This window comes from Plectropomus leopardus, chromosome 4 (genome assembly GCF_008729295.1).
Source record: "Plectropomus leopardus isolate mb chromosome 4, YSFRI_Pleo_2.0, whole genome shotgun sequence".
In the NCBI taxonomy this organism is placed as follows: Eukaryota; Metazoa; Chordata; class Actinopteri; order Perciformes; family Serranidae; genus Plectropomus; species Plectropomus leopardus.
In genome coordinates this window covers 5836874-5864492 of record NC_056466.1, presented here as the reverse complement: position 1 = coordinate 5864492, position 27619 = coordinate 5836874, and the positions used below count along the sequence as shown (strand labels likewise).

The 27619-nt window shown below is 39.0% G+C and overlaps 3 protein-coding genes across 3 annotated transcripts; 2 read left to right on the top strand and 1 right to left on the bottom strand.

Annotated features, from left to right (window-relative positions):
• Nucleotides 1–3677: 3677 nt before the first annotated feature.
• Nucleotides 3678–5650, top strand: LOC121942353 (transcription factor jun-B-like). Its single transcript, XM_042485535.1, has one exon. The coding sequence runs from the start codon at nt 4318–4320 to the stop codon at nt 5317–5319; it is 1002 nt and encodes a 333-aa protein (XP_042341469.1). The 5' UTR covers nt 3678–4317; the 3' UTR covers nt 5320–5650.
• A 3335-nt stretch (nt 5651–8985) lies between these two features.
• Nucleotides 8986–16209, bottom strand: prdx2 (peroxiredoxin 2). The gene is made up of 6 exons (XM_042485171.1): nt 16103–16209; nt 15187–15304; nt 14281–14434; nt 12825–12947; nt 12471–12601; nt 8986–9372 (listed from the first exon to the last, which is right to left on the bottom strand). Exons 2-6 carry the CDS (start codon nt 15287–15289, stop codon nt 9290–9292), a joined length of 594 nt encoding a protein of 197 aa, XP_042341105.1. The 5' UTR covers nt 15290–15304; nt 16103–16209; the 3' UTR covers nt 8986–9289.
• Nucleotides 16210–17313: 1104 nt separating this feature from the next.
• On the top strand, nt 17314–27111 carry LOC121942668 (protein Wiz-like). Its single transcript, XM_042485939.1, has 9 exons — nt 17314–17380; nt 18624–18696; nt 19980–20480; nt 21485–22234; nt 23182–23538; nt 24514–24728; nt 24817–24991; nt 25097–25256; nt 26159–27111. The coding sequence occupies exons 2-9, from the start codon at nt 18684–18686 to the stop codon at nt 26313–26315; spliced, it is 2328 nt and encodes a 775-aa protein (XP_042341873.1). The 5' UTR covers nt 17314–17380; nt 18624–18683; the 3' UTR covers nt 26316–27111.
• The last annotated feature ends 508 nt before the right edge of the window (nt 27112–27619 follow it).

Genomic DNA, 27619 nt, shown 5'->3' with positions numbered 1-27619 from the left:
TGCTAACATCCAATGAAGAACAGAAAAGGTGTCTTTATGTGGCTCAGCCACAGGCGCCGTCTGTACCCCTGTGGCTGATTGCATCTATACCCTCCTCTGTTGCATTCGTGGTTATTTTTTCTTCACATTTTCACAGCGGCTTTTGTTACTTATTGTCCTGCTGTCAACCTGAATCACACCAGAGCTCAAAGAAAGTGACAGAATTGCATGTATGAGGTGTTTGAACTGTGCTTCTGTGAATTCTGGTGCATAGCCGCATGTAATCAAGCGCAAGGGAGCAAGAAATTGTTCAGAGCCTCAGAGCCAATTAAAGGTCCCAGAGAGGAGAGCTGCATGTAAATATTCCATAATAGAGCTTCTAGAGTGTGCAAATTTAGCAATGGCAAGCACAAAAAGACTCTTATATCATCCCCACTTTATCAAGTTTTAAGTTACATTGTCAAAGAAAAGCTAAAAATCAAATTACAAGTATCAGCTTCCTTTTATGATCTGATCAGGAGCAATGGCTATCATTATCAAACCACGTGTGTGCACTGTTTTGAGACTATAGTGACCTTTAGTGAAGTGGATGAGGTCACTCTGAAACTGGAACTGACCACTGAGTGATACTTCACACTGTTTCCCTGAAACTACTTCTGTTTCTCTGCTTCCCCTGATGTTTCTTCTCACTGACAGGAGACACATCACACCACTGTTTCTGTGGAAGGAGCTCGGCCCTTAACTAACCACCACATGACCAAACTGCGACCTCTAACTCCCATAAACTGAGGAAGTGCACGGGATAATGTTGCTTCAGATATGCGAAAAGACTTGCTTAATGCCTGCGATGTTACTGAAAAACATACAGCAGGTCTGGGGAGGGACAGTGTAACTGGTACACTTAATTTATCATTTTTGGTAATGTGTATTGGTCCAAGGGTGACAGCAAAGGTTAAATGGTCATCCTGTTTTTTTAATATATGATGGAAACTCCCTTACACAACTTAAAAAGACGAGTTTCATCTCAAATTCTGCATCAAATGAACTAAGAGAGGACAGTCCTCTATTCAACTGTGGCAATGTTTTTAACCCTTTTAGCGTGTAGATTAATTTTACTGAACTGGAAAGAGGCTCAACCTTCTACCTACATTATGTTGATAAAAGATGGTATATGCAGCACCTTAAACTAGAAAAGGTCAGATTTTTTTTATGAGGTCCTGTTGACAAATTGAATAAGACCTGGCAGCTGTGAATATGTACAGTAGAAGTTCCCAACTTTATGCTGCTGCTACTAGGTTAAGTGCGGTGTCAATAATTAACCTATAAAGCAACCCTGTGTTTTAATTAACATTTATACTGCATATTGTATACTACACCGTTTGTGTTGAGTTGTGTCTGTATATGTGCAACATTTCTGTGGCATTTTACGTAATCTGTTTACAGACATTAGATAACAAATCCATATCAAATGAAATTAAATTTGTATGACCACTAGACATGGCCATCACATACACATTAAAAGGGGACTCTTCTGTGGCTTATAAAGTCTGAGAAAATAACGTAAACGATGTCATAGTGATGTCATTGTGTTGTCTTCACATTGGTGTAACAGTTACACATTTTTATCAACAGGCCATGCCGAGGGAGGTTGAGGTTTAGTAGAAGTGGGCATTTTTGATGCAGGGAGATTCAAAAGAACAATGCTTTTAAATTGCATTATGGGAAATGTAGGATCCTGCATTTCTGGAGCTTGACCCATGACTTATTTTTTTTGTAATTGTACAATGACATTAAAGATATCTATCTATCTAGACCTCTGGATGTTTTGGCTTCTGCTGCTTTGGCTTTGGCCATTCTTATTAAATCCGTCTCTTGTGAGTCCCCTGGAGTATCTCTACAGACAATATCAGGGTCATATTTTTTTACAGCTCTAAATAAAATAAGCTGTAAAATGGCAAATTGCACAGACAATAAACACAGTGTGAGTGCAAAGCTACAGTAATTACCTCATTATCTGCTACGTGTCTTTGCTGATGTCTCCCTTGTCATGTTTGCACACCCCTGCAGACCAGCAGAAGACTCTGTTGTATAAAAACACAGGAGATAATATTGTTAAAGTTGGGCATTTTCACTGACATTGCAATTGTGTGATACTTCCATTATACACCATAAGACATACAACCATAAATCATGCAGAAAAAGCAGAAATTGAAGCATAAAACTCACCACAATACTAGAAAATAAGTGTTTGATGCACAAAATTTTTCTAGCAGAGGATCCCCAAATCCCCGATTTTATATATGTTCCATGCATAAAAAGAAACCTGTGCCCTTGAGAATGGGCATTATGAGCAATGTCGATATTCATGAACTTGCATATAATTCTTATCAAGTATTTGAAAACCTGCAAAAAATAGAAAGAAAAGAAGAAAAAAATAAAAATGAAAAAGTACAGTCCAAAATAAACGCCCATGCCAAATGTGGGTAGGGTTTAGATTTACCTTTTTTTGTTGCACAGACTGTAGAGATTAGCTACTAAATGCAAGTTTAACAGGCTTGCACAGGAAATTTTGTTCATTTATTTTGTAGAAATACTACAAAACTTTTATGCCTGGTCGCCATTCTTTCTGTAATGTTATATCTTTTGATGTCTGACAGAAAATGCTGAAGGCAACCTGCGGCTGCAGTTACATCGCTTCAACCCGTCCAAAAATACAAACTTTAAATATAGAGCAGTGCGAGTTTATGTCGCTCTTTAAGAAAAAAAAAAACTTATTACAATAGGCTATATATTGAACCAACACTGATGTCAAAATTGAGTATCAAGCCATCCCTAAAATTAAAACATTCAAGAAAGAGTGCTGGATTTGAGGAAAAAAGAAAAAGATGGATAAGTTCCTGCCATAATGAGAAAAAAACACACATGTGACCTGAGGATAGGTAGGTAGCAGAAAGTTGGAAAGTCGAACTAGACGATATGAACATGCGTGGGCACATGGCCCTCTGGGAAGTGATTCAGAGGTCATTACCATACGAAGAAGACAAAGACGTCTTTCTAGCAAACAGGTGTTCAGTTTGGGGAACATGTCTTCACTCTCACATACCTTAAAGGCTCCATCATGTGTTTACGCTCCCTTACATTTCTATAGGAAGGTATTATGTTCAGTGCGTTTAATAAAAACATTCAAAACACTGAAGAAGAGGAGAAAACTGTCTGGAGTCAGCTGCAATTGAATTTTAGGTACTTTTTCATTTGTAAAGATACAAATATTCCTACATTGATGCAAAAACACAGCTTTTAGTGAACATTTAATTAGTTTTATGATTTTATGTGATCTCTTTCCAGCCATTATTATCTTTATAAAGTGTTCTTTTTTTCTGTCTAATACCCCGAGCACATGTCTTCCTCTGCCAGACACCCATTATGCTTCATGCATTTTTGAAGACATCACGCCCAAGAGTTTACGCCACCTACCCATCCTCTCCCTGCCTGCGGGGTGAAGGAGGGCAGCAGTGAGCCTCCCCCGCCTCCCACATCCCGGAGAACTGGAATCGCGCCAGGATGGGATTGGCTTCCCGCTCCTGTCGGGGAGGAACTGGTGCGCCAGGATACCCAAATATGGACCGTCCGATATCAGTTTGGATCGCATGACTCAGCACCAGACTATATATCCAAACCTCTGGTCAGAATGAAAGTCAAAGTGAAGTGTTTTAAGTGTCCCAGTAGGATTGAAAAAGGCGCACTGTGTTTTTTTCTTTTTGGATTGCTTTAAGCTGTGAGGCTCACTGACACGGACTTGAAAATAAATGTTAAAGAGTGTGGATGCGCACTTTAAGTGTTTTTTTGTTTTACCTGGGTTGAGTTTCCCTCACGCCGAATAGGCCTCGTCTTGTTTACAGTCCTTGTTCCCGGCAACAACGTCATCAGGCGCATCTGACATCCCGGAGGCGGGGACCACAGAGGAAACAACCAATCAGCAGGCAGGTTGGAGCGCTCGTGGAGCCGGATGATATAAAAGTAGCGGAGCTCTCCGGACCGCCTGTCATTTAACAGGAAACAGGAGTGGAGCTCAGACTCAGAGCAGAAAAGACTCTCCTACACACGAGTGGAATCAAAACATCTGAATTAGTCACTGGACTCCGCTTTGAATCCAACTCTAAAGGTACAAATCGACGTCTTGGTACAGTACAGTTCCACTATTTTGGAAGTTTTGCTCTGTTTTTGATAGTTTTGGTCTTCAGTAGGCTATAATAATACAGCGGGACTTTGTGCTGGAGATTTTGGGACGCTACAGCATCTTTGAAGCGCACTCTTGTATTTGACTGTCTTATTTGAAATATGTCCACAATAATGGAACAGCCTTTTTATGACGACTCGTTTCTTTCTGCTTATGGCCATTCAGGCGCAGCCCTGCCAGACTACAAGCTCCTAAAGCAGAATATGAACTTGAACTTCTCCGATTCATATCGGAACTCAAACTTCAAGCCACAGCACCTGCGCGCAGACAGTGATTTCTATACGGCCGGCACGGCGGACTCACTGAAGCTCGCCTCTCCTGAACTGGAGCGCCTGATTATCCAGAACAGCAACGGGGTCATCACCACCACACCGACACCTGCCCAGTATCTGTACAACCGCGGGATCACGGAGGAGCAGGAAGGCTTTGCTGACGGTTTTGTTAAAGCACTGGACGACCTGCACAGGATGAACCAGATGGCGCCTCCAAACGTGTCCATCGGTGGCGTGGCTTGTGGCGTCCCCGGCGGAGTTGTGTGCTCGGCTCCAGCCTCAGTTTTCGGCTCATCCATGCAGCCAGAAGCGCTCGAGTACACAACCTTGAGCAGCTGCACCACCAACCCCAGTCTGTCCTCTGGCAGCAGCTACCCCTCCACCACCATCAGCTACCTGCCGCACCACCAGTACCAGCATCCCCAGGCCGTTGCGCACGGATCTCACCACTTCCAGCACTCCCTGGCCGGCGCTGGCATCCACTCGCAGCGGTTCGCCGGGTTGAAAGAGGAGCCCCAAACCGTCCCTGACATGCAGAGCAGCGACGGGTCTCCTCCCATGTCCCCCATTGATTTGGAGAACCAGGACCGGATGAAAGCGGAGCGCAAGCGGCTGAGGAACCGGCTCGCAGCCTCCAAGTGTCGGAGGCGCAAACTGGAGCGCATCTCTCGCCTGGAGGACAAGGTGAAAGTGCTGAAAACAGACAACGCCGGACTGTCAAACACGGCTTCTGTGCTGAGGGAGCAGGTGGCCCAACTCAAACAGAAAGTCATGACACATGTGAGCAGTGGCTGCCAGCTCATGTTGGCGCCCAAAGTGAAGTCTTACTGAAGAAACAATGCACTTTTAAAAACACTGGACACAAACTGCACTGATAATATAATGAACAATGTTTTTGTACATTGTATTTATGAGAAAAATGGACTCGTATGGTTTCTGAAAGACAAACGACAGAAATCATAAAAGACTACAACACTTGGGGCATTTTTAAAAAAAAGTTTTTAAAAGTGTCGTCTTGGCTTTGCCTGTTTACATTTTACTTTAACTGCTATCTGTGACACATTCCTGTAAGTTATTTGCGTTTGTCAGGTTGAGCCTGATGAGCATGCGCTTTTTTTTACTTGTACAGTATATATTTAAGTAAATGAAATTATGAAACTAAGACATGTGGTGTTGTTTCTTATTGGTAGTTTTAAAAAAACGGTCAGCTTTTGTACTTATTACGGTAATTCTCGATAATCAAACTCTTCTGGTCAGTTAAGTTTCGGAAGGCAGTTGCTTGACGTTGGAGACGTCCCAGCGTAGGATTGTTTCCCTATTGACGCACATACGTCACTCCATATATGGTCAATTTTGCTGGCAAACGTCACGCAACGAAAAGGTTTCCGGGAACTCCCTCCTACACTGCCCGTCAAAAATGCTGAGCGCTCCCCTTCACACCGCAATATATATGTATGTGCGTGTGTGTATGTGTGTGTGTCTAAATGAAGAGGTTTGTCAATAAGTGGTTTATTCGAGTGAAGGGAGTTTCCCCATTCTGCTTTCAATTTCCCAAAACAAGTCGTGAGAAGACCAGCTCAGGAAAAATGGTTAAAAAAAAAGTTCCAGACAAACATGCAGAGTAGACTTTCTGTCTGATGACTGAAAGAAAGTTAGAAATTACAATAATTAGTGTCAACAGCAGCTGGCAGAAAGACATAGCGAGGAGCAGAGGTTACAAACAATATGCAGGACCCACAAATAACACAGAAGTAACCATTTACACTGTAAAAATTAAAGTTAGAAATATTGTTTCTGAGGAGTGATTATAGGAGAGAGTATTTTTTGTATCAACACAAATAAACCTTCCATTACTACTTCAATAATTATAATCCTAAATAATTAGGAGGCGTCTGCTTACAATATATAAAGGTTTTTAGAGCCAACCCAAGTGTGAAAGGCACAATTTGTGTTTTCTTAAAAAATCTGCCTCACAGAGACAGTTGGGACACCTTGTTCTGGGTGAAAGGACTGTTCTTTATTTATCAGGGGGGAGGGGGATAGTGAAAAACAGGGGAGACAAAAAAAAAATTAAGTACTGATGAGGTACTTAAGTTTATTATCTTAACGTTGGTAAGGGACGTACAACTTTATATGGTTGTATTTTGTATTTACTTTAAATAAAATATGCACTTATTCTGACAATGTGCACACAGCTTGAGTGATGAAAAGATCTGTAAGGACAATTTACATTTTGCCTAAAAAACGTATTATCTGCAGCTTCAGGAAGGGTCAATATTTAAAAAAAAAAAAAAAGAAGTCACACCCCAGCCCTCCTCCAATAAATGAAGAAAAAGAATTTAAAAACTATATTCACAATGTCACTAATGCCAAAAAATTGTTTGAAAAACAGATATTTGTAAAATGATTATATTTAATAAATTCCTGATTATATATGGAATTTGGCTGTCCTCTGAGTCCATATTTTAGTCGTACCTGTCAGCTCAACGTTATTACCATAAGTCACATGTAACCTATAGATTTATGTAGGCTATTGAATTTGTTTAATTTTGCCAAATATAGTCAATAGCAACAACATGAGGGTGAAACATGAAATAGGTAAATTCTACACAATAAAAATATGCAAAGGAGTTGAAATGTACATGAAGTTCATGCAGAAACATTCACTCAGTGACGTCACAGTGGGTCTTAAAACTATGAACAATACTATCCCAGCCGCCCGAGGGTTACTGTCCCAGCCATTCCAGGGAGGGCGGACACATTTTGGACTCCTGTGCTAGCTACCAATAAAAATTTAAACAGCCAACACTGGCAGGAACCAACAGGCCAGAAAATCAGCTTTCCAATGATTTGTTGTTTTTTTTTTGTATGTGACATAACAAAAAAACAGTACGGTGAAGGGAAAATATCAAAAATAACCAAAGATGTACTTACACACTGTGGATTTCAAAACTGTGATGAAAATGTGGAAAAATACTCAGAGGGTCACTGCAGATATTTTGGCCTGTCAGTGTAGGAAAAGCACAGGTGTTCCTAATGACACTGATGACGGCTTTCGTTCTGTTTAAAAGTTCAGGTCAGCAGTGGTGGATGAAATACCTGAAAAACACATTTGAATAAAAGTACAGCTATCTTACCAGAAAATAACTTTGTTAGAAGTTTAAGTCACCTCTGAGAATATTACTTCAATTTATTCATTATTTTATCTCTTCCTCTATTCATTTTACTGCTTTTATCTGTTCTTTATTCATCTGACATGTTCTTACAATCTTTTTATGTTTTAATGTATTTACTTTTATCTTATCTTTGTTTGATCCTTAATGATGTGATGTTGTCTTATTGTTGTATTATTCTCTTTTATTGCATTTTTATTATTATATTTCAGAAAACTTTATCCAGTACTTTAACTGCCTTTCAAGATGGGCCTGTTTTATCAATTTTATTTGCTTTATTCTTATTGACCTTTAGTATATGCATTTTGTTCTTGCCTTTTTGTTTGACTGCTCTAGACCTCTCCTTTTGGCATGCTTGTTGTTTATTTTATTATTCCCTGAGTTCAACAACTGCTTTCAAAGTTGCTACATAAATAAGGTTTATTTAGAATTATAAAAACTTAAAGTACAGATACTCCCTAAAAACACAAAGTACTGTAACTAAATATTATTAATTTTTTACATTACACCACTGCCAGTGAGTGACAGCGAGCAAGCATGCACAATACAAGGACCCTGAAATCTGGAACAGTTTATTATTTACACCTGTGCTTTTTCTACTGTAAACATTTCATTATGTCTTCCATGAAAAAGGCCTAGTGCATAGGCGTAGTTGCTTTTTAACTTGCTAAAAATGCACTGTCATAACTGTATCCCTGTCTCTAGTGACCCTGCTCTCCCCCTTTCCCAGTTTTTATAAAATATATATAATAATAAATAAATATATAATAATAATAATAATAATAATAATAATAATAATAACAAATACAAAATAACATATAATAAGACAGTGACTGGAGTTCCTAATCCAATATTACTTTCTCAGTAGACAAAAGAAAAGAAGTATTGCAATTACACTGAAAATCGTTTAAAATAAAAACATTCTCTCCAAAACAACAAGAAGTATCCGGGACAGTCATGCAGGTCTGTTAACTCATATCCAACAATCCAATCTTTCCCAATAAGCTACGGGGCTGTTTGGCAATGCCAGGTTGTTGTGCTGAGTCAAACACCACAATAACTCCAACATTAACCAAGACTTCACGGCCGTGTGACGCGTTCTGATCCTCAGTCAGGCACAAAGCCCGGGACTGATACACCAAGTTAATCCCAAAAATGTCTGTTGGTGTAATACTTCCAAGATGTAAAGTCACCAAACTGGTGGGCAGCAAGAACAGATTTAGAAAGACCTGTGGCACCACCTAGAGGCCACAAGTGGAATGACTTTCATAATGTATTGTGAAGCAATCCTAAATTTGTCAGACAAAAACAAACTTACAAGTAGTCAATTTCCCCACTGTTTTAATAAAGCAAATTATTAAATTACAGCCAGGAAAGACAGCATTTTTTTCTGAAAAAGGAACAAAACAACTATAGTTTCAGTGCTTGAGACTATGAGGTCGCCCCACCAATTGTACACTGGACGTACAAAGATAAAGATTTGCAACAAAAGATTTACCTAACAAGTTCTGAAGTTTTGCAGGGTTTAATACATTAGATTGGACGCCATGAGATACTGCTTCATAGGGACACCTCTCATCTGAAGGCCAAGTGCTATGGTTAGGAAGTGAGCTGGAACACCTTCACATTTACTGCTTGGAGAAGTAAGCTTTGCTCCCCTGGACGTCTGGGACGATGGTGTCGCTCCCGGGTTTCCAGCCAGCAGGGCACACTGCAGGGAGGGAGAAGTGACAAAGTTTACTACAAGGCTTAAGTAACGGACATTGAACTTTGCATAAACAGAGGACAAAGAACATATGTGATTGCCCCAGAGGGTAAACCAATAACACAGGGCTATGTCCACAGAATAAGTCCACTAAGTCGGTTTATAGCTACAGGCTATAACATTTTTTAAAAAAATAATTTTCTAGCTAGGTGTGAGGTGAGTTGTACAAATTATCTAAAATAATACTTAGCACCAAGCATTTCTATTAGATATGAATTACATTAAGAAAAGTCATGCATAAAAAGGAAAAAAGAAACAAGACCTAAAGCACCATGACACTACAAATCTATGCAGTGCACCAGTGAAGTCATAGCCCCTCTCCTAAACTTTGACCCTACCCACTCCCACTCTGTCTCAGAGCGTCACTGTCAAAGCTAGATAAAACGTCCTCCATCAAAGTTCAGGGTATAAATACAGCAGTAAGCTTTGGGATAAACTTCAGTCTGCGGTGGAAAAAGGAGCTATCAAAATACTTTGCAGAAAATTAAAACTTAGTTCTATTTTATGTTCTTTATATGTATTGATTTAATATTTGTATCACTTTTAATTGATCTGTAGGCTATGTGCTGCTGTTTACCTAATTTTGTGGGCTTTTATAGGCTAGGCTTAGTTTGTCATTAAAATAAATAAATCGATAAATGGATAATAAATTAAACATAAATAGAAATAAAACTTAGTCCTGACATTCTTTGGAGATACTTCTTTTCTTTTGTTAATATCTTCTTGTTTTTCACTGATATTTAAGCTGCATGTTTTTTGCAACAGTTCCTGATTTATAGAGACTAGATAAGGGAGCATTTGATCCTAACAACACTGTAGCATTTACGATGCTAACACCTGATTATATTTAATGTCTCTTTTAGTCTGAGCAGTTTATATTCACAAGAGTAGTCGCACATGACTTTATTTTTACAGAGCGTCTTCATGATGAACACAACTCAGTGTTGCACGTGGTCAATAAGTTGCTATCAGCGCAGACTCACTGTTAAGAGGGTTTTATAACCCACTTCCATCACTGCTGGTTGGTGTGGGACGGCTTTTAATGTGGTGGACACTTAGCATGACTGTGGAAACGTAGTGGAAGTGGGTGGGGAGAGGGCGTAGGACAGGAATACTCAACTTGCTTTGCCCGAGGGCCATTTTTGCAAAATGACAGGAGGCCAGGGGCCAGTCACAGTAGCCCAGAAAATGGTGTATGCACAAGTGTTTTAAGGATTTGAGAACATTCATGGCTTATATATATATATATATATATATATATATATATATATATATATATATATAAATAAACAAGCTCGACTTTTTTTTTTTTTTGCTTTTTAATGCACTCTCGCCCCTATTTGCATTCAAAAGTACAAAAAACTTTGCAGTGTGAAAACAATTTATTTTCACTATGAATTAGAAAATGGTCTGGGGGCCATCAGGCAACCTACTGTGGGCCAGAATTGGCCCATGGGGCCGTAAGTTGAGTATCACTGGTGAAGGGGGTGGCTTGACAAAGGTCCATAGTAATAAATCAAATGTCTGAGGCTGAGGAGCTTTCAACCATGAACAGAAAGTAATGCAGACACTGTTTTCTCTGACTTCATTGCCTGTCTATCTGATGTCATCAGGAGGAGCAGTTATTGATACATTTTTTCTGAGCTGATGCAAAGGCCACCGACATAATACATTTAGTTAGAAATAGAGGCTGACTGATATTGGTTTGGCCTATTCATCTGTGTTAGATGGACGATTTACAAACTACAATTATCGGCAGTATTGTAACTCAAACATATGAGGCCCCTTTCCTGCAGTACAGAGATGGCAAATTTTAACATCCTGCATAGTGAGGATACTCATTTCAAAATGCACAACAAAATTTAGCTGAACACTTCAAACACTGACAACAGATTATTGTGTTAAATAACTCTTTGATATTTTAACATTACAAACTGTTGATCTGAGCTCTCCCTCACCTGATGCTGAAGCTGTTGGGGGTCGGGTTCCTGGGCTCTCCCTCACCTGATGCTGAAGCTGCTTGACGTACGGTGGTCTTGCTCTATCATCTGAAGCTACACTACCGCCGTGGTTCTTCTGCGTCTTCAGAGTCTTTGACTCAGATGAAGATGCAGTGTGCGTCGAAACTTTAGTTGAATCTTTAGTCGTTTTGCAGCTTAATATTCATTCAAGTAAATAATTGATTGCTCCTGAATTGTCTTTTGGTTCAGTCCTTACGAAATGTTTATTTCTTTTTTTTTTTTTTTTTTTATTCTAAAGGATGAATTTTTGGATCTGAATTTATGAACAATGAAAATATATATTCATATACAGATTTTGAAAATGCAAAAGTGATCAAGACAAATAAATTCAGATACAAAAATGTTTGAATGCTATGAATTGTGTGTGTGTGTGTGTGTGTGTGTGTGTATATATATATATATACACACATATATATATATATATATATATATATATATATATATATATATATATATATATATATATTTGTCTCGTGTTTGCTTCCATATTTTTCTGACTACAAAATATTATAATAATAATATATTAAACACATTTTTCAAATACAAAATCCAGAAATATTCCCATCTCTGATCACATCCTTTGCGTGGAGGCTCGATCCATGAAGTTCAGGTTACGTCATATTATACTGGGGAAAGTCACTCTCACTGTGACATTAAAATAATAAAAATCACTCACACCTATATTTTCTTATGATTTGAAGTTTCCTGTACAGATGTGTGACAAATGAGGACCAAAAACACCAAAGCACTGGGAAAAGTGAAAGACTATGAAAGAAAATTAAAAACATTATGGCCATTTTTGAAAGTCTGATGATCACAATTACTGTGTTTTTGCTTTTTGTTAGTAATTGTGTCTTATTTCAATGTTGTTTTTGTATTGTTTTTATTTTTTTACTCATTTTGTGGCATGTCGATGGTTTGTGATCTGTGTGAATTGTTTTAATGTTATAAATATACAAATAAAAAAAATTAAAAGTAATGCCAGACCATTACTCTGAGAGCGCTGACACTGATTTTACTCACCCTCTCCATGTTTGTCGGTGTGCTGGAAGGCCTGGACGAGGCGCAGAGTCTCGTCAACAGAGCGACCCACTGGCAAGTCGTTGATGGTGATCTGCCTCAAGATGCCCTTAGTGTCAATCACAAACAGACCCCTGTAAAAGCACAAATTACAGACATTTCTTAACTAGTGTCCCGCGCTGCACAAACTCTGAGTTTTGCATGGAGGGCAAGGTAGATGTGTATGTTACTGCTCCCTTCCTGCACACAAAATATGTGATGCTTAAATGTATAACAGTAATTGTTAAATCTACATTGTTTAGTCTCTCAACATGCTTTAGATATTCTAGTAACAGTCACACCAGCTGTCTGTCTGACCTGAATGAGACGCCGTCGTCCTCCTTCAGCACGCCGTAGTCTGTGGCAATTGACTTGGTGAGGTCTGACACAAGGGGGATTTTCATTTTACCCAGACCTCCCTCCTTCCTTGGTGTGTTGGTCCTGGAGGAATGAAAATAAAATATGAATAGCCAATAAAAAAACATTTATAGTCATTTTGTCTTCCTGCATGAATATTTTGCACATTGGAAAAACTCTATGACAAGAGATCAGTGGGTTAGGGAGGTATGCTGAGCCTCAAGTTCTGGCTTTTTATGGATTGAAATTGTCTAAAAAGTGCCTTTTACTTATCAAGTGTTTTGGACATAGTCACTCTAGATCCAATAATCAATCTGTAGGTGATACAGATTCTTAACTGAGGGAATACATAGTAAATGATAACTTGTTGAGCCGTGTCATGCCATTAGCAATGCCACCATGCAAAGGTGTGCGATCAGCTGCAACAATCAATTAATTAATCAGCTAGTTGTCAACTATTAAATTAAATGTCAACTGATGACTAATAATTATCAGATGGGTTGGGTAATATTCTTGAGAAAAATAAAGTCAAATTTGCTGATTCCAGCTTCTTAATTGCGAATATTTTCTGGTTTCTATGTCAGTGCACTAAATAATTTGGGGTTATGGACATTGGACATTTGAGGACATCTTGGACTTTGGGAAACACTAATCAAGATTTTTCACCATTTTATAGACCAAACCACTTATCAATTAATCGAGAAAATAATAATGAAAATAAGTGTTAGCTGCAGCCCTAAATTACAGCAGCGCAAACTGTAAGCAGAGCATTGCTTTTTTTTGCCACAAGAATCAATTAGTGATGCATAAAAATCAGGAGCAATAATGTGTGTTTTTTTTTTTTCACCATGTTGTTCTTTCTCTCGCTGAACTACTAAGGATGTTTGTAAATTATTTGCAATATTGAGTGTGTAAGGCAATTGCAAAGAAATGGCTTCAGCCAGACGCCCCATCTTTTCAGAACTGGTATGATATTTATGAAATCTTTGTAATGGAAAGAGTTATCTTTTAAATGAGACTTTAGGAAATTAAAAAGGAAATTGGGAAGAAATGGGAAAAAAAACATTAACTAAGGTCAGGACATCCGTAGTTGGAACTTTATTACTTTGTTAATAGTAGATGTTTTTGGCACAGCTGTAAAAACACCCACCCATCAGTTTATCAGTTTATCTTCCATCACTCGGCTTCTCTGCACAGTCGTGATAAGTTCTAAAGTAACGGTCTCTGCACTCGGTCTTGATTGGGGGTTATTTTGTGATACCAAAGAAAGCTGGTGTTAAAGCAGCTCTGTTAACCCCATTTGCTTCGGTATTATTTCCAAACTGCTCAGGACCACTGTTGCCACTACATGCAATTATCACACAGATTACACTACAACTCAGGCCATAATTTCCTGACAGTTAGCAGGAATTCTCACCATGCCAAGTGAGTGAAGTGAGAGTCTACGGAGCAGCCGATGACTTCGCAGCCGATGTTGCGGAACTCCTCCGCCCTGTCGCTGAAAGCGATGATCTCAGTGGGGCACACAAACGTGAAGTCCAGAGGGTAGAAGAAGAAGACGACGTACTTCCCTGAAGAGCACAGAAAGAAAAATTAAACAACTTTTATTCTTTTTTCTTTCTAACCCATATTGGATATGACAGGGGTTGCAGGAGTATGAAACTTTAACACTTTGAAACCTGGAGAGAACAAGGGGAGCAATGAAAAAAAAGACTGCATAAATAGCAAAACATTCAGGATAATTATCTGGGAATGAGCTTGAAAAAAAACAAAGAAAGAAAGAAATAATGTGGAAAAAAATCAAAGTTCTAATAATTCTGTAACACCATTTTAAATATGCAATTATAATATTTTTCCTAGTTTGATCAGAAATATATTAATTTCAACTGGTAGCACATTTCTTACGTTGCTTGCTGCATTTTTCCCTTTTTTTAAAAAAAGAAATCGCACCTATTAGCTCAGGGTTTAATGTTTTTAATATTTGTAAAATGCATCTGAAAGCAGTACAAGAGTACAAGAAGGGTTGTGCAGAAAATATTGCTGTGTGAGTATGAGTGCAAAAAGTGAAAATAACTAAAACAAAGGTGAGATTCTGAGTCGAGTTGCATTTTTTTCCTCAATACAGCAGATAGCCAGATGTCAACAGTATGATAACCATCAATTTTCATATCACGGTATACCTTACAAGTTGCCTATTGTTACAACCATTGATATGACATTAAAAAAGAAATACAAGCATAAGCAAATAACAAAATTCTCAGATAGTAACAAATGTGCAAATACCACTACTACCAGTGGTGTGTGCGGACAATGTAAAAGTTACCTTTGTAGTCTGACAGACTGATTTCTTTGAATTGTCCATCCACTACAGCTGTGGCTGTGAAGGCCGGAGCAGGGCTGCCAATCTTAGCGTTTCCAGCAGACATGGTGGTGGCAAATGACTGAGTAGAGATAAAAAATATATAGTGAGCAGAAAGTTCCTGATCCAGACTTATGGTCACATGCAAGTCATGTTCAGCCTGCAGGGAACAATAGCATATTAGGAGGCTTACATAACCATGACAAGCACAAACCAATGAGGATACTTAATGGATATATACAACTGGACATACACAGGTGTTGTAAGTGGAGTGTACATGTATTTTTAATCATGTTTTTGGAATCATAAAGAAATGCAGGATTATTATTTTAATAGTATTGATCCATTCAGGCCTTCGCAGCTACCATGAGGTGATTATTCTTCTTGAATAGCTACAGTTTGGAGGTACAATAAACAAGGTGTGCACATAATTTATTTGACAGCTATGGTGATGACTCAACACCCCTCAAAAGCTAACAATGTTTTGCCGTCTTTGATGATTTAAAGATAACGCCATTAGCAGACACTGTTTGGTCAAAGTTCAGCGCTGTGCTGTAGGTCAAAGCTTCACAATAAAAAGTGCTTCGTAAAATAAGGTGGTGGCAAATTGAACAAAACGAGTGGGGCACTGACGAGTGTCTCCTGCGAGACTGCAGCACAGGGACAAAGAAAATGCCAGAAACAGGCCCAAACACTTAAGGAGGAGGGAAACAACTGACCCGCACTGCCTGTTAGCTTAACGTTAGCTCAGTGGAGTGAACCGGTTTCTTTGTCGTCTCTTTGGCGCTACACCGACGGTTACCGCCGTGTCCGAGCTTTTCAGACAAAAACTGAGCGTGTAAAAGTGAAGAGTCACGCGAATTAACTATTTCCGACTCACCTGTCTTTACGTAAAGCCGAGGAGAAGTCGTCAGAGCGGAGGTCTGCTGCTGGCAGGAGGAGGAGAGCTCTCAAAGGAGGGAGTTTATATCGGAGTGACGCTGAGGGCAAGAAAGAGGCGGGGCTAGCGGGGCCTCCGGAAGTTAAAAAACAACTCATTTCAAAGTAAAGGTGAGATTAAAGTGTGCCTTTATGTCACTTTGTGATTACACAAACATATTTTATACGTCTATTTTCAGGCTCAGGTAGCCTGTTTCAATTGCATGGGAGTCAAGAAATTCTATCATGAACCAGAAAGTACAATTTATTTTACCTGGACACATGTACAGTTCCATAATTTATTTACCCTAAAACTACAAATATAAGCCTTACCCTAATTAGACGCCTAGACCCTTTTATTAGACCAGTGTGGCTACAATTTCTTTTTCATTTTATTTTAATTTGTTTTATAATAGTAATAATAATTATTATTTCATTATTATTATTATTAGTAGTAGTAGTAGGATTAGTAGTAGTAGTAGTAGTAGTAGTATTTTGCTCAGAATTAAAAAATAAAACAATAGAATAAAATATATAATATAAAGAATAAAATAATATTAAATATATTAAATAAATATACATTTTTCAGCACTTTTTCAAGGTCATTTCCTTGGTTGTCTTTGTTCTTTATTTTTTTTTAAAAAAAATTTCATATTTTCAGGTAATTTTCTCCTAATGTTTTATTTATTTTTTTGTTAATTTTGGGGCCATTTCTTCTTAAGTTGCTTGTCGCCTTCCCCCTATGTTTTTAAATGACATCAAACCAATTTGCTCAGGTTTCAAAGGGCTACAGACGCCTGTAGGCTAGTCAAGAGTTTAATTAGAATCAGTTAGTCAGTTTATACTTGTAGAAACGGAAAGCAAATAGCAGAGATGGGACTTAAATTAAAAAATAACAAAACAACATTATGTGCCTCTTTTAATATGTAATAAAAACCTGTTTAAAAGAAGTTTTTGTGTTTTTGTTTTTGTATGTATGAAATGGGTTGCTTTTAATTTCTACAATAGTTACGAGTCATTGAAAATTAAAGCATTAATATTCGTGTAATAACTGCTTTTTTTGCAGATAGTCACCTGATTGTCAATAGGGCGCAGATTTTGTCACCGGATGCGCCGATGGTGTCGCGTCAGGGCTTTTATTTTGAAAATATACATCCCCGGTAATGTGAGGACCATTACTTCCGCTAAGCTTGTCACTTTCTGAAACAGATGAACTAAGGCACAGTGTTCAAGCGTTTAGGTAAATTGACATTTTATTTATATTCGATAATTATAGTTTTGTTTTCAGCTCAGGGTGTAGCGATATGAAGCTAGTCGCTGTTTCGCTTAAATTATAATATATTTGAGTTAGCATGCAGCTAACGTAGCATGCTTCCAGAGCAAAACAAAGGGCGCAGCAGAGTTATATTTTATACATTTTCAGATGTTATTAGGTGATTTAGCCAGTTAATGACATTAAGAGGTGCAAAAATGCGAGCAACACAATTCAATTTGGTAGTAGGTAAAACAGTAACGTTAGTAAAATAAGGACGTTTCTCTAACAGTGATTAACGTTAAATGTTACTTCCGGATATAAATATGTTTCTTAACGATCAACAGAAAGTTATCGTGAAGTTACGATTGTGTCACTTTGTTGTAATTACAGCTGTCTTTCAGAGCAACAGGTTACATTATTTGTTACAGACTGAGTCTGTGCGTTGCAGAGAAGTCACACACTTTTTTTTGCATTTGGGAAGCTATGACATCTAAGGGACTGTACTTTATTTATCAGAGGAAGGAAGGGCTTGCGTATATTACTTTTCATATATATACATACATATATATATATATATATATAATCTTTACCTTCCTACAAATATTTTTCTTGAGCCTTTTTGCTATAATTTAAAACAATGTTTTTTTCCACCATCTCCAGGTATGCAAGAGAACAGAATTTTAGGGGGGTTTTTTTTTTTTTTTTTTTTTTTGAAAATTTTAAAATGAGCCTTAATTTAGGGATTTTTAAGAGGGAACCCCTCATCTCACTTGATGTGTTCAAGGACATTTTGAAATTTAAAAATCCAACAATAATTTCAGTTTTTACAGTTTCTGGCTATATTTTAAATGGTTTCGTTTTTTCAATTATTAAATACAACATGCCTTTTAAACTCGCCACCAGGATTTGGGATTCGGTGGGTATTTCAAATAAATACAAATTACAACAATTTAAAGTTGTATGTCCCTCCCCTAAGCCAAAATAAAAAAACATTTTCCCAGCTCCTAGTTTTTAAAAAAATATTTGACATGCCTATGTCATTTGCAACCCCTGTCCCTCCCGTGAAATAAAAAACAGTTCCTAAAAAAAATTATGAATTGTAATTTTTGTCATTATTTGAAATGGTATAATTTCATTTTTTTTTAACAATACATTACTTAATTGATATGCTTAAATTCTAATTAATATGCGTTACATTTATACAATCCTCTATCATTCCTTTATACAGAATCCGCGTATCATCAAATTTCTCATCCCACAAAAGAAACCCACAACATTATCAGCAGCCATGGATTCACCAGGTAGGAGACGCTGCTTTACACGAGCTACAAATAAATACATTTTTTAACCTATATCTTGCATTGTTTCTAGAGCCTGAATGTGATCAGTTGGTTAGAGTTTGGTCCAAGTAGCATTTTGATTTGATGATGATTTCTCATGATTACTTTAAATGAAACAGAACCAAGGACCTGACCCATTTCTGAAAACATACAAAGTTTAAGGGTCCAGTGTGTAGGATTTAGGGGGAAAATGGAATATAATATGATAAGTATGTTTTCTTTTGTGGATAATCACCTGAAAAAAAGGATCCTATTGTTTTTGTTACCTGTAAATGAGCTGTTTATATCTACATAGGCAGCTGGTCCTTGTCATGTTTCTGCAGGGGCCCAAAATGGACAAACCAAACACTAATTTTATAGGGCCAGTGGCGTTATTCGCATTAGCCACCTTAGTCAGAAGCTCCTCAGCGGTGAGAGAGTTGGAAAAGTTCAGATCTGTTGATGTGAAACTGATTTATTTGGTGTTTTTACAGGTTTTAATCACCTGGTCGGTTTATTTAGGAGAGGAAGAGACCGCTGTGGATAAATCGTTCCCTTGTAAAAACCTCCTGATCAAAGAGCTCTAAAGGAATTATAATCAGGCAAAGTTTCGGCTGGTTGCAATCTGCAATCCTTGCCACTAGATGCCACTTAAACCCACCGAAATCTTATACACTGCTCCTAGAAGAATGTAATTTTACATTTATGATTATTTTTATTTTCCTCATGTACTTTTAATCTCTTTTCAAAGCTTAATCTATAGAGATGCATTGGATCAGTACTGGGGCTGATACTGATCATGAACACTTAAAAAAACACTTAAAACTCAGTTTCTACAATAATATCATTACAGAACTTAGTGTTTCTACCACTAGGTACATTCATTCAGACTTTGGGGGGCAACTTTTCAGTTTTTAAACTGTAGTCTCATATTGCCCCATAAAAAGTTGATCCCAATGAGTTCTCGCTGTGTGATATGAATATGCTGCAGATTTTAAATTTGGGGAAAAGATATCAGTAGATAACCTGAGTTTAAATATCTGAATGTGTATCAGGAGAGAAAAAGTCGGATTGATGTATATGATGTATATTAGTTTTCTTGGCCACTCTTATTGTTATCAAATCTTGACATAAGTGAAGGTCGTCAAGTCTGTTGTCAAGTGATTCGATATTTATCAGCTCATTACAAAACAAGTTTCAGGCTTGTTCTTTTTCTTTCGTTCAGTTTGTGATGACAAACTCCCATCTGCTCTTCCCCACCGCAGCCCAGCAGTCAGTCATATGTGAGGTGTGTGGGACGTACTTTGAGACACGAAAAGGGCTCTCCAGCCATGCACGACTCCATCTACGGCAGCTCGGTGTGACGTTGTCAGAAAGCAGCGGAGCTCCCATTGAACTCCTCTACCAGCTCATGGAGGAGAGAGGAGGCTCTCTTCCTGACCTCAACGCAGATTCCTCTGCACCCGGGCCAGCCCCTCTCAAAATGACACCCCAGAAGGAGTCCAGGACCCCGTCAGCGCCAGAGGACAGGAGTGACTCCTTTAAAGCAGCGAATAAAGTGATGACAACTCCACAAAAGATGGATCATCAGGGATCTCCAGTCAGACCGAAGGAGTCACCGATCCCTCTCCTCCCTTCATCCCCGCCTGGTCTTCAGAAGATTGAGTCCAGAACAAGTGAAGGCAGCAGCTCCTCTTCTGTAGATCTTAAAATCATATCCAAGCCGCTGTGGGCGCCACTGGAAACCGACGCTCCCATCACCTTAGGTAAGGCTAAATTCTTGGAAGTTTTAAAGAAATGTTGAAAGACAACACTTTAAAGTGATAGTTTTTTGAAAATGTGGTTGTATGAAGTACTCATCCACAGTCAGTGTAATACATACAGTGGATGTCAGTCCGCATGCCCTCAGTTTGGAGAAGCAGGCGCGAGTGCCGACTTCGAGGCTAAGCAATCTACTGCTGTGGACAAGGACAGCAACCAAACATATTTTAGCCATTTAAAAAATCAATAATCTTAAGTGTCTACTATATCCAGAACTTTTTAATGTTTTACTTTACCATGAAATAGCGATTTCCAACGGGGAACTAAAGCAGTTATGTTGCTCTCTTCAAAGCCAGACTCCAGTGAGAAAAACAGTGATTTAACATCTCTGAACACAGGAGCGGTTGGTCTACTGCTGCCTCGATCAGTGATTTTAACTGATCGAGGCAGCGGTAGACCAGCAACTTATTCAGTTTCTCTTTCAAACTCAGTGCAGTCTAATTTAGATAGATGTTTTAGCGCTTCTTAGAAGGAGAAGGAGAGCAATTAGTGATGGCACATCATTGCGTCTTGGTAGTAGAGGAGGTCAAATTAGCGTGTTCACTGGGGTGTTGTGTTTCCATCAATGCCAAATCTAAGCTGGAGGCGATAAATACCCATGACTATCTGGCCCAGATGTGAATGCCGATTGTACGCATTCCCATGACATTAAAAAGCCAGGTTGTTTGCAGGTTTTTATGCAGTGGAAATAAAGCTTAAACTTTCATTTCTCCAAACTTGGGGTGTGCTGACAAACATTTACTGCACGTTATACGCAGACGATGGATAAATACTCCATATAACCCCAATTAAAAAAACTCAAACTATCCTTTTAAACCTCCTAAGGTACCTTATGTGATCATATGACTGCTGGCACCTTGTAGACATCAATGTAACATGTATACTTTTGTATTGTTAACATGACAGCATTGTCTTGGCGCCTCCATTTCCTTCACTTTTGCAATTTCAGACACCAGCAACGAGGTCCACGTGTGCCAACTCTGTGGCTGCTGGTACGGGACACGCAAAGGCCTCTCTACCCATGCTCGGGCCCATCTGCGCCAGATTGGAATCCCCGACAGCGACATCAAGGGGAGCCCTATCGAAATGCTTTACCAGATCATGGAGGAGGAAGACCTCAAGCCCATCAGCAGCGATCAGCGGAAGGAGCCCACCTCAAACACTCCCCCTGGATCCTCCGTCAAACGTACCAGCCAGCTGCCCTCTCCACCTGCATCTCCACCCAGCAAACGACCCAAACCAACAGAGGACTTTATCTGTATTCTGTGCGGGGAGAAGTTTGACAGTCGTAAAGCCCTGGCTATCCACGCACGCGCTCACCTGCGTCAGATCGGAGTGGTTGACCCAACGGGGAAAAGCTCTTCAATCGACACTATCCAGGAACTGGTCAGCAGTGGCATGCTTGAAGCCATACACCCTCCAAAAACAAACAGCACAACCACCAGCTCATCTGCACCTCAGTCTCCAGCCCCGTTTCCCTCCACATCTCTCACCTCAAGCCCTGTAAAGCTCCCTCAGTCTCCGGTTAACAAGGCCCCAAAGGCTAAAAAAGGCTTTCGGCTTGCAGTGGACCCCCTTAACAGGAAGCCAAAGCCAGAGCCTGTGGAGTTTGAGGTGTCTGATCAACTGAAGGAGTCCAGCACAAACAGCAGCTCTCCCCTGCAGAGATCACCAGTCGCTTCAAAGCCTCTCATTGCAGGTACAGTCAGCAGCTGTGATATAGCCCTCTTTTTTTTTATTTATTATTTTTCGGGGTTTGTCAGGGTTTGTACAGTCATGCACAACCTGAAAAAAATAATGGAGTCTGCAAGTAGCAATTTCCAGGCCTGGAAAAGCTTCGGAAAACTAATTACAGAAAAAAAGTAGTGTGCAGAACTCCAAAATACCTGTAAAAGCATAAAAATGTGCAAAAAAAAAAGGCAAAAATCAGTCAAGAAAAATATCACCGGCACTCAGAAGACTTCACGTACTTATTTTGGGCAACTGTGGACACAAACAGCTAAAAAGTCGTCTTCAGCCGATCCACTAATAACTGCTTAGGTATAACTAAATATACACTGAAAATGGTAAAAAGTCATGTTTTTTTTTCACAAACCTGTTTAATAACACATGATGTGTTTGAGAACCTTCAGAAATGTGGAAATCCAACAATAATTTCTGTTTCTACAGTTTCTGGCTCTAATAAATAGTGTCTTTTTTCATAATTGTTTTTAAGAAAATTTGAAAAAAACATATATATAGATAAAGAAAATATGCCGTCCAAACCCACAGGCCACAGGTTTTGAAGCCATGTTTTCTTTAAAAATTGCCAGAAATTGTGAAAGAAAAAAAATTGAAGGGAAAAAAATGTTTCTAAAGAAAATATTCCTTAAAAATGGCATGTTTTCTTTAACAGTTGTCAGTAAAATAAATGCAAAATCTGGCCGTTTTAAATTGGATGTTGCTCTCCTTAAGCCAAAATAAAAACTGTTAGTCCCTCAACATATATATTTAAAAATCTATGATAAAGTAATTAGAAGAACAGATTAAGAGAATGTATGTGTAAATTTGGTCATGGAAAAGTCATGGATTTTTTTGGTAAAAATGTGTGTGAACCCTGGTTTGTACATCGAAGTGTGGATTCATCCTCTTTATTCAATTTCTCAGTGTCCCCCACAGACGAACAGTCGCCGCCAACAGTCCTTTGTGATTTCTGCGGCCAGTTGTTTGACACCCGTAAAGCCCTGTCATGCCACGCCCGCGCCCATCTGCGTGCGCTCGGCCTCAGCTGGTCGATCAAAACATCGCCGATCGATCTCCTCAAAGAGGTCATGATGCGTGGTGAAGAAGGCAAGAAAGTGTCCACTGGGTCGTCAGGCAAAGCCTCGTGGACCCCTCAAGGCTCCAGGAGGTCCCTCGACAGCCTCCAGTCTGGGGAAGCACCTGCCAACCCCTCCACCTCCCCTCTGGACTACTCCATGAAAGAGAAATCCCCGTCTGGGAAGAGTGGAGCCTCACACCCCGGTAAGACTTAAAAAACACCATGGAGCAATAGTTGTGCTCATCATGACAGTTTGACCCATGATGTTGTTTGGTGAGCCACACTGTTGTACTTTGAGACATGTTTGAACATGACTGAGTCAATCCTACGCGCCTGGTGCCGGAAATACTCACTATGGAATGTTTTATATATATATAATATATATATATATATATATATATATATATATATATATAATATATATATATATATAGGTAACATTATTTTGTTTTATTGTCTGCAGATGTCTCTCTGCTTTTTAACTGCTTTTTAAATGTCACTGCGGTGGGTCACAGATATAACATACTGTCAAATCGTCACATTCTTCCCGTCCTGCTAGCGGTCTTTTTTACACAGACATCTACTTGACACTGTTACTACCTCCACTGGTGGCTCAAAAGCGAGACAACGCTGTTCCCCTCCTTTACACGATTGTACCTTTTACACAGAACTGCGTGGAGAGGTAACCTGTGCGTCTTTCTTGCTTTGGACAGGCAGTGTAAAATAGGCTTTAGTTTGTTTCGTATTTTTTTACTGGATTTGTTGTCAGTAGGAAAAAACATAAAATATCACCAGCTTTATCTTGTAAAACTCAGATTTTGAGCATCAAGATTAGCCTCTATTCCATGGAATCTTGCTTCATGGGACATCCCACAATGCAATGCTTCTGCAACACATGCTACGTCTTGAGTGAGCAAGCACTCTTGGTATAACTCTCCTGTCCCTTCAACTGATTCTACCTGCATGCACTGCAATCCCATAAATGTTCTGTTAGATGAGATCAAATCACTGCAGGTTCAGCAGGTTCAGCACATGGGAACATACAGTACCACAAACCTTAAATAATACACAGTTACAACATCACAAAACTCACTGAAGTGTCGATGCATAAATAATCTGTTACTGATCATTTAGAATTTGGTTATTGTTTCAAAATCTCTTTGTCTTCTCTGTGTCAGACGCATCCTGTGAGCTTTGCGGGTTTGAATTTGAAAACCGAAAGGCCTTGGCCAGTCATGCGCGGGCCCATCTCCGACAGCTGGGAATCATTGAGTGGAAGGCAGATGGAGCGAGTTCCCCAATCGAACTCCTCAGTGAGTTGATCCGGAGGGACCCGGTCAAAGTCGCAGCGATAACCCGGCGCTATCGTATGGGAGACCTTTACATCAAGAAGGTGGGACTACGCTCTGAATTATGTTTAAATTATTCCCATCTGGATTCACACTAAGAGCATATTTAACAATTCAAACTCTAATTTACAGTCGCAGAGGGGTGCGTCTTCGCCCTCTCTGTCCACAGACTCGGACTCTGTCCACGGCAGCAGCCTGAAGCATTTGGCGGGCAGAGAGAGCTCAGCTGCCGGCTCCTCCAGACAATCACACGGCCACACGCGCACAAACGCAGCCCACAATGACCCCGGTGTGCGCTCCCCGAGGGGTGAGAGATGGAAATAGCCGGATACAGATATACTGTAATTAAAAATATTTAGTTGGGTTTTTTTTTTTTTGCATTTTACTGTAATACCTATTTTTGTGATTTCAGGGGTTCATCCACCAAAACGTGCAGTGCCTGCAGGCGAAGAGAACCAGGACACCAATTCCCAGCAGCCATCACGGTCAGGCAGCATCCCTGCAATGCTGCCAAAGCCTCCACTAACACCACTGGTCAAACTGGTGGGCAAAGTCTACTCCCTCAAGTGCAGGTCAGTCTATCGAAGTGCAAAGTGTAAAGATAAGGATGTCAGCGAGCCCTAAATTAATGTTACACAACAGAAAAACATCAGCCACTGCCACCTGTAAATGTCATCTTGCAAGTCGGCTGATGGCAGGTGAATATCAGACAATATTGCTGATCAGATGATAAATTGTTGAATCCCTACGTAAAGAATCACATTCTCATTGTGTTCAGTGAATAATAGGGTTTAAAGTAATAGACCAAGAGGGTTTAATTGTAAAAATAAGCAAAAAAAAGCATACAAATAAATCAAGAATTGTCCTTCATATTAATCAGAGTCAGATCTGACCTACAAGATATTTAAGTCAGTAGACAGACGACAGAAAATAAGTGGAAAAAGAGACAGGGATTACATACAGTGTGTCGCTTTCTGGAATCAAACCAAGGAGGAGCGTTTACATCGCCACCATCTAAGACAGCATAAATAACCTTAAAAATCATTTCTGACACAGTTAGTTTCTTTGTATTTTCAATAAGGGTGATTCAGAATAGGCGACAATTCAAATATTTGATCTAAGGATTTTTTGATTCAGCTGCCAATCTGCAGGAAAATGTCATAATTCAATGAATCATTTCACTTTGGCTATATGGGAGCTATATGGATGTCTTATTTCTACATAGAATTGTTTGGTTTCTCCCAATGAATCTTAATATATATAACCTATTTTGGTATAAATGTATAACCCAGAACATGCAGATTTATAACATTTCCATTAAATGATATGGAGTTTAAATATTTAGTCAGATATAATGGGACAAGTAGATTCAAAATACACACACACGCCTCTGTCAGACTCTTTGGTTGAATAACAATAAGAAACGTTGTACCTGCAGTGATGCTCACGCTCTGGTCTCTGTGCTGCTGTTCAGGTTCTGTGAAGAAGTGTTTCATGGACCTCTGTCTGTTCAAGAGCGCTGGATCACACACCTGCAGAAACACATCCTGTCACTGGGATATAAAGGCAAAGCATCTCCGCCTGCTGCTCCAGTGGCAGCTCCAGCACTCGTCCATCCAGTAGCGGTCTAGTCCACGAATTCTTTTGTGTAATTCACACGAAACAAGGTTTTCTAAAGTCACAGCAGTCAAGAATCAGAGTCTTTATGTCTATTTTGAGGTAACAAGTTGTCAAAAGTAGATGTCCCCTTTTTATCCTGCAGAGGGCAACCATGAGCCATATATATACGGAAAGCAGCAGAACGTGATCCTCTCAGGTAAAATCGACCAGATACCATAGATCACAACACGGATCACTGGATGCTTTTGTAAAAAAAAAAAAAAAATGGTTTATTAGTGCTTTCCTTGTATGGTTCATAATTCCTCCCATTTGTACAGATATTAAATGTGTTTGAATGTGATTTAGTGTTTGTCATTAACACATTTTATGTCCCGATCGTAACGATCCTGGTCGATGATTTTTTTTTGCTTTTGTCCTACTGAGTAGACTGGTGTGGTCGCAGTTTCACTGTGATATTCTGTATCTCTTTTATATGCTTTTGAATGAAGTCTTGCTATATGTTTATTTTTTTAATGTTTTACTGTAAATTTGGGCAGATTCAATTGTTTTCTCAAATGGAATATTTTTGAATAACAAAACACTGTAACAAGAAATGTAAGACACAGATTTTGTATCCAACTTCGTGGAAAAAAATGTCATCAGTGACGTAATTATCTAAAAAGCAGAGCCGCAACCATCTTGACCAGAGAGATACTGTGTTTCTGGAATTGCCATTTTCTTCAGGTTTAATGTGCTGTTTTTCTGGTCTTTTTACTTTTGTTTTTTATCACTTACAATGTTAATTAAACTGTGTCTTGTATATAACCATGTAGTGTATGAAATAGGTTTTATTTCTTTGTTTTGTTTTGGGTTTTTTTTTTTACAAATGTCTTTCAAATGGAAAATAATGAATAACTGATAATGCAGAAGCTGCACTTAACAAGTGGCCAAAAATTCACCAGACATATTAGCGGTTTCTAAAACACGTCCAGCAGTCTTTCATCTCTCCATTCTCCAACTTTTTTTATCCATTCCTTCCTTAAATGTAGTTTTATTTGTATTTTTTTTAGTGTAATTCCTGTTCTGGCCCATGGTTAATTTACAGCCGTCTTCCGGTCATGCGTGTACAAAACACAACAAGCGGAAACAAAAGGAGCACAAACAAGTAAAAAACAATGATTTAATTTAATTAATTCATTAGAGAGTGTAAAATGGAGAAATGACATAAAATTATGGTAGAGAGACACGAGATCAGGGTCTCCAGCCGGGCACAAACCTGCTGCAGTTCATGGTTGCCACCTTAAGGCCAAAAGGGCACCTTTTCAAGAACTACTGT